Source organism: Bacillus rossius, chromosome 13, assembly GCF_032445375.1.
Source record: "Bacillus rossius redtenbacheri isolate Brsri chromosome 13, Brsri_v3, whole genome shotgun sequence".
NCBI lineage: Eukaryota > Metazoa > Arthropoda > Insecta > Phasmatodea > Bacillidae > Bacillus > Bacillus rossius.
The window spans coordinates 27,234,910-27,245,941 of NC_086340.1; the positions used below are offsets into that span (position 1 = coordinate 27,234,910).

Below are 11,032 nucleotides of genomic sequence, written 5' to 3' on the forward strand. Positions count from 1 at the left end.
TGCAGGTGTCCGAGCATGCCATAGAGCAAGACTACCGATAGAAGTGACCAGCACTCGCCTGCAGGTGTCCGAGCATGCCACAGAGTAAGAATACGGATAGACGTGACCAGCACTCACCTGCAGGTGTCCGAGCATGCCACAGAGCAAGACTACCGATAGAAGTGACCAGCACTCGCCTGCAGGTGTCCGAACATGCCATAGAGTAATACTACAGGTAGACGTGACCAGCACTCGCCTGAAGGTGGTCGAGCATGCCATAGAGTAATACTACAGGTAGACGTGACCAGCACTCGCCTGAAGGTGGTCGAGCATGCTACAAAGCAAGACTACAGATAGACGCGACCAGCACTCGCCTGCAGGTGTCCGAGCATGCCACAGAGTAAGATTACGGATAGACGTGACCAGCACTCGCCTGCAGGTGTCCGAGCATGCCACAGAGCAAGACTACCGATAGAAGTAACCAGCACTCGCCTGCAGGTGTCCGAACATGCCATAGAGTAATACTACAGGTAGACGTGACCAGCACTCGCCTGAAGGTGGTCAAGCATGTCATAGAGTAATACTACAGGTAGACGTGACCAGCACTCGCCTGAAGGTGGTCGAGCATGCCATAGAGTAATACTACAGGTAGACGTGACCAGCACTCGCCTGAAGGTGGTCGAGCATGCTACAGAGCAAGACTACAGATAGACGTGACCAGCACTCGCCTGCAGGTGTCCGAGCATGCCACAGAGCAAGACTACCGATAGAAGTAACCAGCACTCGCCTGCAGGTGTCCGAGCATGCCACAGAGCGAGACTACCGATAGAAGTAACCAGCACTCGCGTGCAGGTGTCCGAGCATGCCACAGAGCAAGACTACCGATAGAAGTAACCAGCACTCGCCTGCAGGTGTCCGAGCATGCCACAGAGCGAGACTACCGATAGAAGTAACCAGCACTCGCCTGCAGGTGTCCGAGCATGCCACAGAGCAAGACTACGGATAGAAGTAACCAGCACTCGCCTGCAGGTGTCCGAGCATGCCACAGAGCAAGACTACCGATAGAAGTGACCAGCACTCGCCTGCAGGTGTCCGAGCATGCCACAGAGCAAGACTACAGATAGACGTGACCAGCACTCGCCTGCAGGTGGTCGAGCAGCGCCTCTAGGCCGCGGTCGCTGACGCTGGAGCAGCGCAGGCTGAGCGAGTGCACGTGCTTGGAGGCGAGCGGGAACGAGTGCACGAGGTCTAGGGCGTCCTCGTCTCCGGCGCCGAGCAGCGCGATGGCGTGGAAGCCGCGCCGCAGCAGCGACGCGTAGAGGCGCGCGCGCTCGTGGCAGGAGGCGGCGCGCAGCTCGCGGCAGCGCAGCACCGGCACCAGCCCCGCCCAGAAGCGCGGGCTGCGGTACAGCACGTCCCGCCACCGCGTGCACACCTGCCGACCACACCGCCATCTTGCAACCCCCGCCATCTTGCAAGTCCCCGCCATCTTGCTACCCCCCACCATCTTGCAACCCCCGCCATCTTGCAACCCCCGCCATCTTGCAACCCCCGGCCATCTTGCAACCCCCCGCCATCTTGCAGCCCCCCGCCATCTTGCAACCCCCGCCATCTTGCAACCCCCGCCATCTTGCAACCCCCCGCCATCTTGCAACCCCCCGCCATCTTGCAGCCCCCCGCCATCTTGCAACCCCCGCCATCTTGCAACCCCCGCCATCTTGCAACCCCCCGCCATCTTAAACCCCCCGCCATCTTGCAACCCCCCGCCATCTTGTAACCCCCCGCCATCTTGCAGCCCCCCGCCATCTTGCAACCCCCGCCATCTTGCAGCCCCCGCCATCTTGCAACCCCCCGCCATCTTGCAGCCCCCCGCCATCTTGCAACCCCCGCCATCTTGCAACCCCCCGCCATCTTAAACCCCCCGCCATCTTGCAACCCCCCGCCATCTTGTAACCCCCCACCATCTAGCAACCCCCGCCATCTTGCAACCCCCGCCATCTTGCTACTCCCTACCATCTTGCAACCCCCTGCCATATTACAACCCCCCTCCATCTTGCACCCCCCCGCCATCTTGCAACTCCCCGCCATCTTAAACCCCCCGCCATCTTGCAACCCCCGCCATCTTGCAACTCCCCGCCATCTTGCAACCCCCGCCATATTGCAACCCCCTGCCATCTTGCAACCCCCTGCCATCTTGCAACCCCCCGCCATCTTGCAACCCCCCGCCATCTTGCAACTCCCTGCCATCTTGCAACCCCCGCCATATTGCAACCCCCTGCCATCTTGCAACCCCCTGCCATCTTGCAACCCCCCGCCATCTTGCAACCCCCGCCATATTGCAACCCCCTGCCATCTTGCAACCCCCTGCCATCTTGCAACCCCCCGCCATCTTGCAACCCCCCGCCATCTTGCAACCCCCCACCATCTTGCAACTCCCCACCATCTTAAAAACCCCCACCATCTTACAACTCCCCGCTATCTTGCAACCCCCCACCATCTTGCAACCTCCCACCATCTTGCAACCCCCCACCATCTTGCAACCCCTCGCCACCTTTTAGCTCCCACACCTACGAGACTAGTCACGAGTTATAACACTGTACCATCGTCTGTATTTCATGGATTGGGTGAGTTTCTTTCAGGTACATGTAGATATTTACAACACCAATCACTAGGGGAATGCATATTTCGCGAAAAAGGTTTCCGAGACTAGCTGAAAGTTAAAACACTGTAGCATCGTCTGTGTTTCGTGATTGGGTGAATTTCTTCCAGATACATGTCGATTGTTACTGCACCAATCACAGTAATCCAGCGGGGAAGCAAACGCGTCCTGTGTGGCACGGTCAAACAAGGCAACGACTTCTCTCCCAGACGGCCGCCAATCACAAGGAAGAAACCGCTGGTCAGGGTATATACTTTTTGCAGTTTAATAGGCGTTTTCGGATTTATTCGCGAAAAAATGCCTGCAGCCTAGTTACAAGTTAAAATACTGTGTATCATCTGTGTTTCTTGGATTGGGTGAGTTTATTTTACAACACCAATCACTGGAGACCAGAAAATTTCGCTGATTCCTTTCGCGATAGGTAGGGGCAGGCATTTTTTTTCGCGAATAAAGCTGAACGCCTATTAAACTGCAACAAGGTATACACCCGCAACAGCGGTTTCTTCCTTGTGGTTGGCGGCCGTCTGCGAGATTCGTCGTTGTCTTGTTTGGCTGAGCCACTCAGGACGCATTTGCTTCCGCAATTTAATTACTGTGATTGGTGTTTTAACAATCGCCATTCAACCTTAAATAAACTCACCCAATCACAAAACACAAGATGCTACCGTGTTTTAACTTTCAGCTAGTATCGGAATCTTTTTCGCGATCTATGCATGGCCCTAGCGATAGGCTATCATCCAAACAAGTATACCTTCGTACCGTTTCTGCGATTAGCCCACATTTTATCTGGAGAACCGTGAGCCAACGGGAAAAAAATAAATCGAAAAACTGACAACCACAACCTAGTTGAGACGTCTCACGAGTCAGCAGCCAATAAACAGATGTCATTTTCCCGGGTGTGTAAAGGACTGTGGAGTGTATCCTAGAGGTCAATGAACACAAGAATTTTTCCGGTCTCTACCAATCACAGTAACGCGTCCTGAGTGGCCCGTTCGAACAAGGCAACAGCTTCTCTTGCAGACGGCCGCCAATCACAAGGAAGGAAAACCTCTGCTGCGGGTATACCTTGTCGCAGTCTAATAGGCGTTCAGGTTTATTCGCGGAAAAATGCCTGCCCCTGCTTATACTTCTTCAGGCGCGTTTACGATGTGCGTGCCGTGCTACTAGATTTTCACAGGATGGTGCTTTTAAATCATATACTTTAGTGATTATTATCGAATATCGGCACGTATAATTAAAAATATTTTATTTAATGTAAATTTTAGTGATAGAAATCGTGTTTTTTTTAACTTTTTCAAGTGGATTTCAAATAAGGTTATGTTCCCGTGTGTATAACGATGTCAGATTGCTTGTAAGCTTCCATTTTCGCTGTTAGGGAGTGTCCGTGGAACGTTAAATAGTTTCCTGGCCGTTGTCATGGGAGTTTTTGTGAGGCTATGTTCCCGTATGTGTGATTTATTTGCATTATAAATTATTACAATATTTTTATAAATAATTAAAATTAATAGATTATAATAAACATTCATCATATTTATATATGTTTATTATTAATTAAAATTTATCTCGATTAATTTATTACATTAAAAAATTATTTTATACATATATTTATATTAAAATTTTATACTGAGTATTTATTTTTTTTATTTGATTGGAACTATACTTTACCAATTGTATTTATAATACCACTCCAGGGGGGAAAGGGAGACATTACACTATAATTTCTTTTTGCAAATGGAACAGGAATATCCATGTAAACTTACAGACAATTTTAAATTCGCCATTTACATTAAAACAACTGTATCACTTTAAAATAGTGTTCGGGGTGATACTGGGCTCGGATTCTTACCCGGGTATTTATGCTTTGTGTTGTTCCAGTACCTCCAATAAAGTTATTTGTATACCGTTCCCTGAATAGCTTTCCAGTATTGCCTGTGCATTAATAAGCATAATAAAACCAAATAGAGTCAAATTGTTGGATAGTTTATTATTGTTTCCGAGGTTTAAAAATTTTAGGCTTGTATGAAACACAATTCATATTTCATATAATGCAAAAATAACCATAGCCATGTGTTGTACAAAGTTACAGTATCTTTCTTGTAGTGTTACAAACTATTTCTTGGCAACTGGTTTCCAGGGTATTCTTTAGCAAAAGTACAGATAAATATTTTTGAAGTGAAAACTTCTTTAGCCGCGTTGAGCGATTTTTGGTAGGGGAAAACTTATGGGTTCGCGTCACCGACATGCTCGTGACGTGTTGCGCCAGACTGGAGACGCGCAGCGGCCTGTGTAAATATATACGCATATATACACTAATAAATTGTATATACTCGACTTTATCATGTGATTGTTGGGCTCTTTTTGCATGGGTAAAATCTTGTGAGTTCGTGTCACCGACATGCTGCAGTAGCATTAAGTTAAGTTAAATTAACCGCGTTGAGCGATTTTCTTTTGTTTGTTTATTGACGTAGTGAATATTGATTGTTTGTGGAATTAAATTCATACTTTTTTAGTTTTCAAGGATAAAACTTCATTTATTCTAATTTTAAAGTTATAAGTTTGTTCATTTTATTGTTATTTTCCAAGGAAATTGTAACGTTATTGTGTGGTACGTATTGCGTGTAATGGCTATATTTTAGTAGGTAGTTAAAGTTGAGGTTATGTTTTTATTTTGTTTGTTTATTTACGTAGTGAATTCCTTCAAATGTCAGGTTATTGATTTATGAGAGGTAATGTTTATTATTTGTCGATTGAAGTTCTTTTTTTTTTTTGAACGATAAAACTTCATTTATTCTAATTTTAAAGTAATTATTGGTAGAGGCAAAACTTATGGGTTCGCGACACCGAAATACTAGTGATATAATACCAAAATAATTTTCTTACGTAAATTTGACGTAATAAATGATGTCATATTTACACATTTAAAAAAACGTTTTAAGTTTTCACTTCTGTCGACAGTCCCCATGACTGTTTTTTTTTTCCCCTGGGTGTTGTCGAGTGTTCTGATCACGCTTTCCCCCCGAGAAGAATCAGGGTTTGATTACCGACGGTGTCGAACCAGGAATGTCATCCCGAGCGGGAAACGTGGTGGTTGTTGCGGTTATTGACGTGACAACGTCTAATAAATCGAAGAACGCCGGCTGCACGCACGAAAAAGCGTCCCGTTACGCACATTGTCCCGTTACGCTGTGTCCCGTTACGCTGTGTCCCGTTACGCTCATTGTACGCTTGCGCCGCATCTATCTCTCTTCCACTCGATTGGAACAACCATCGATTTGACTTTTTCGAGGCACATTAAACTTGAAACACTCCCATTCGTTTCCTACTTTTCCTATCATCGTCCTATCCTTAACAGAATAACACAGATTGGAAGAAATTAAATAGCAAACATGTATAAAAGTTATAGTTAAAATAATCTGTTCGTTAAAGTAATAAACATATTTGAATTAATGAGTGCAAATAAAAGTAAATTTATCAATTAAATTGTAGATTTGATTTCACTCCTTTTTTGTATCCATACAAAATAGTGATAATTCAATAAAAATGATTCAATTTTATTCATAAAAGTATGCAATAATTTCATCAATGTTTTGTTATGACGTTGTCACGTTAAACTATCGTCCGTAAACCGACTTTACAGACAACCAATTTTCTTTTTTCTCGGGGAGCTTCCATTTCTCCCGTCCATTCATTCCGACAAGGCTTCGTTCTTACCTCGTCGACTCACGTCGTTGTCCAAGGCCGTCACGTCCACTAGACGTTAAGCCATGATTCACTAATTAAAAAAAAAAAAAATGTGTGCGAGTATTTCGGTACTCTCCAGCGATAAGTAAACATCTAACCTCGGTAAAAAGCAAGCTCATGTGTAGGGGCAGGCATTTTTCGCGAAAAGATCTGAACACTTATTAGACTGCAACAAGGTTTATCCGCACCTGTGGTTTCTTCCTTGTGATTGGCGGCCGTCTGCGAGAGAAATCGTTGACTTATTTTACCGTGCCACTCAGGACGCGTTTACTTATGCACTAAATCACTCTGATTAGTAGAGACATGCAAAATTCGCGGATTCATTTCGGGATAGGCTAGCATCAAAACAACTATACCTTCGTACCGCTTCTGCGATTGGCCCACATTTTCTCCGGGGAAATGTGAGCCAATGGGAAACACTAAACCAAGAAAGTGCCGAATTACGGACAGCCTAGTTGAGACGTCTCACGCGTCAGTAGCCAATGAACAGGTGTCATTTCCGCGAGTATTTAAAGGAATGTGGAGTCTATCCTAGAGGTCAATGAATCCGCGAATTTTGCAGGTCTCTACTGATTAGTGTTTTTAGAATCGATATGTACCTGGGAGAAACTAACCCAATCACGAAACACAGACGGTGCTACAGTGTTTTAACTTTCATCTGGTCTAGAAATCTTTTCGCGGAATCTGCATGCCCCTACTCATGTGTTCTCGTGTTGCAAATACACTTATAGTACGAAACTCGCGCACGAAATTTAAAGCAGAATTATTTAAAATAATGCCGAGCGTGCTAAGTAATATACACGCAAAATGTGTTTTCAACTGCATTTTTGGACGCGAATTACACCTGGTTTCCGCTCCCGCCGCTAGAATTCGCTGCCGTAGCAGCTACGTTGACTATCGAATCATTCCATTGGCTGAACTGAGTTTCAAACTATATAATGAAACGGCTCTGAAAAATGCGAAAAAGACTTGGGGGAAAAAAAATACTGAATCCCGGTTTTTGACCTGATTTCTGACCTTTTTTTTAAACACTGCTCATCTTGTTAGAATTCACTAAATAGTTAATAATATAAATTTCTCTTTGGCTTTGTGAACTTTGGTTCGCGCCATCCGCCACAGATGACAGTACCGTTGTTACACGTTTCCGTTTCATGCAAATTTCGTTCCATTCACGAAATAACTCCTACCAAATGCCGTATATCGAGAGTTGGGATGTTACACTTTAAATATTTTTTTTTTATTTCAAGGGTATATCTTTAGGCATGTCTAAGTGGGGATGTTTTTATTTTAATTTATTTTTTGGAGAGGGCATAGTTTAATGTCGCACGATTGTGCACAGAGAGTAAAGGCAACTTGGCCCAAAATATTGAAGAGGTACCACTAAGGTACCGTTTCTGTGCTCGGTAATTAAGGTTACGTCGGAAGGGTTTGTATCGAACTCAAGACCCTCGGCACACGAGAGAGAGACGCTTCAGAGATCACGGAGGATTTGACCGCAGGAGAACCGAAATACTTACAGAGCTGCATTCTGTCTGCAGATCTTATTGATCGATGCAAGCAACTGAACGTGGGTTGGAGCTACACCCGCTATGCATTACGTGCGGGTTCATTTTTGGCGTTTTGCATCAGAAGAAGGCGATTCCATAACAGTAATGCAACTGTGGTATCCGTAGTTGAAGGCTTCGATTCCCTTTTAGTCGCAAAGACTCCTTATAAGCTCTGTTTCGTATTTACATGTATCGCCTTAAAGCTACTACACGCAATATCATCAACAAACAGTTGGAAGAAAAGACAATTTTGCATAAATCTCTTTTATTATGATTTTTTTAAATAAATGTCAATGAAAATTAAATGTTTATTACAACTTTAAACACATGAAGTAGGCTGATCACTATTGATATAGCTATTACAGCCCATGTCACCTTACGTGTTATCTTTGTAAATGGATTTTCCGTACATCGGTTACCTCATTTCCGAACAAACATCTAGAGATTCAAACTTTCACATTTATATATTAGTACGATTACGCTATCACGCGACCTATTATATACACTGTCCTGTCTAGCAGAGAGGTGGAATTGTATTTTTGTGTGTAAGTTATATCGTGACAAAACATTTCAACATCAAAGTCATTTTATTCCCATAACTCCCTCCCCCTAATATATATATATATATATATATATATATATATATATTTTAATCTGTCTCAGATTGACTTCACAATAAAACCGCTATATAGTCACATCAAATGGTTTGTTGCGACAGTAAAAAAAACGTTTTCTTTGAATATGGGCCACTGAAAAACATGTTTCTGCTAACAATATTTTTTGTATGCATATTTACAGACGAAGTAAGCTTGCATAGTCATTTAAACCAGTGCAACAATTTTATTGACGATTAAATTAGCTACCGATATAAAGAAAAGTTTTTGGTGCCTCCAAAACAAAAATTGGATACAGTAGAGCCTTCTCTGGACGAGTTTTTAAAAACGTAATTTTGAACGTTAAACCTAAACCATTGGTTTAAAATATTTGTTTTCCAACTAAACACTTTTTTTTTTTACTTAGAAAGAAAATGTTATATATATTGTAACAATTTCCAATATTTTTTTGCAAACTGTCTAAAAACAGTATACGTATATAATTATATTCAAAACAAAAATAATTAATCAAAATCTTATAAATTAATTTTAAAAGAACTTAAAGTGATGAAATATAAATTAATTCTCCACCAAATTGTTTTAAATTCGTTTAGAATTCGCCTGAGTTATATGGCCACCTAAACTATCACTCACAAACATTTTAACAATACAATCTATAAAAAATGCTCGGAGACAATGTTAATTATTTTAATCGAATCATCTATAATTTGGTAACCGAATGCATCTTCAAAATTAAAAATATTATTTTTAAAAAAGTTATGCCCTGCAAATAAAATTTTTACGTGTTACGTAAACTATGTAATTTGTTTTCATCGGGTTCCCGTCTGCTACAAGATGTAAACAAATTAATCAATATTTTAAAAATTAAAAATTATTGACTTCCTGAGATTGCACGAACAGCACGTCTTTCTGTAACTGCCCGGTAGCGAAACCACTGAAGTGAAAACAAAAGTGTTAAGAAGTAAAATTAATATACGAACTTATTAATGCTAGCCGTGAAACGCAAAGAGGCTGCCATGGAGGCAAGAAGATAGGGAGTGGGTGGGTGCAAAAAAATACGCTATGTTATTATTATTTAACGTCAAAATCTGGTTAGAAAAGACATTTTTTTTATATATATATGTGACCATCTCAGCTCTCGGTACACGGCGTGATTTCGTAAATGGAACGGAAATGTGTAGCCACGGTGCTGCCGTCAATGGCGGATGTCGCGAACCAAAGTTCAATAAATTATAGCATCAACTGTTTAAATGAATCATAACAAGATGTTAGTTTTTTTTTTAAATAAAATTCCTTTTCGAAAATCAGGTCCAAATCCGGGGTATATTTTTTTTCATATTTTTTTCTTGTTTGCTATTATTTGAGCCGTTTTATTGTATAGTCGACGTCAGCCAGGGGCACAACAGCAAGGGGGGCTGGGCAAGGGTATTTTGTCCGTCCCCTACCTTCTGAAACCTTGAAGTGGGGGCAAACGGGGGCAAAGAAAATGCTGTGTAATCAATTTTTAGATAGTAAAACTGCTTAAATAGCACCATTTATCCACCTTGAAATACAAATTTTCCCGGGGGGGGGGGGGGGGCCCGCTCCAATTCGGGGGATCGATGATTCATTATGAAAAGGTGTATTGCCCCCCGCCCCTGACGTGAGCGAATGCCAGCTCGGCAGTATGAAAGCGGCGAGCGGGGGAGTGAGAGAGACCTCCGCACCTGCGCCAGCGCCCGCCGCTCCGCCGCGCTGAAGTACAGGAAGAACCGCTGCAGGAAGCGCTCGTCCGCCGCCAGCTGCTCCCACGAGGCCGGGGGCGGCGGCCGCCCCACGCCGCGCCGCCCCACCTGCGGCGTGACCGCCACGCTCGCGCCGTTCACCGCCGACGACGCCGGCTTGCCGCGCCGCGACGGCTTCTCGGGCGCCGCCGCCGGCCCGCCGCACAGCACGTTGGTCACCCGCTCCATGACGCTCGCCTTGCCGCCCCCGGGGTCGCCGTTGGCGGCGGCGGCTGCGGCGGCGGCGGCCCGGTGGTGCTTGCCCGCGCGCAGTCCCAGCCCATTGATCCTCTTGGACAGCTCTGCGCTGGCGCGCTCCACCACCCCCTGCGCGGACATGGACGACATGGGCGCGCGGCGTCAGAACGCCATGTGAGACGACGCGCGCACTCGCTCCGCCGCGGGACGACTGGCCTCCCGCCCCGAGACCACGGTACGGCGCTCGCCGAAAAATCGCGCCCGTCCCGAAATAACGGCACGCCGACGATAGTTACGGCACGCTACCGAAATAATGGTACGAGACCGAAAATTACGGTACGTCATATGAAATCCTCGATGACGCGAACGTAATTTATTCTAATATTCTAATAAGAACATTAAAAATATCAAAAGAAAAATTAGTTAAACCATCAAAATTCTAACTCCATGCTCGCTTAAAAACGTTGACTCCAGAATTTCTTATTTTTCCGTAGGGGATGTTTCATTAACTCCCCCCCCCCCTCTCCCTCG

General features: G+C 44.6%; 1 protein-coding gene across 1 annotated transcript in view; it reads right to left on the minus strand.

The window, feature by feature from the left end:
* Positions 1-10,693, minus strand: part of LOC134538610 (F-box/LRR-repeat protein 16) — a 182,561-nt gene extending 171,868 nt beyond the window's left edge. The window contains exons 1-2 of the mRNA XM_063380040.1: positions 10,247-10,693; positions 1,121-1,414 (exon numbers count right to left, since the gene is read on the minus strand). Coding sequence (XP_063236110.1) covers positions 1,121-1,414; positions 10,247-10,651 — 699 coding nt within the window. The 5' untranslated portion in view covers positions 10,652-10,693. The remainder of the gene's footprint in view (positions 1-1,120; positions 1,415-10,246) is intronic.
* Positions 10,694-11,032: the final 339 nt, after the last annotated feature.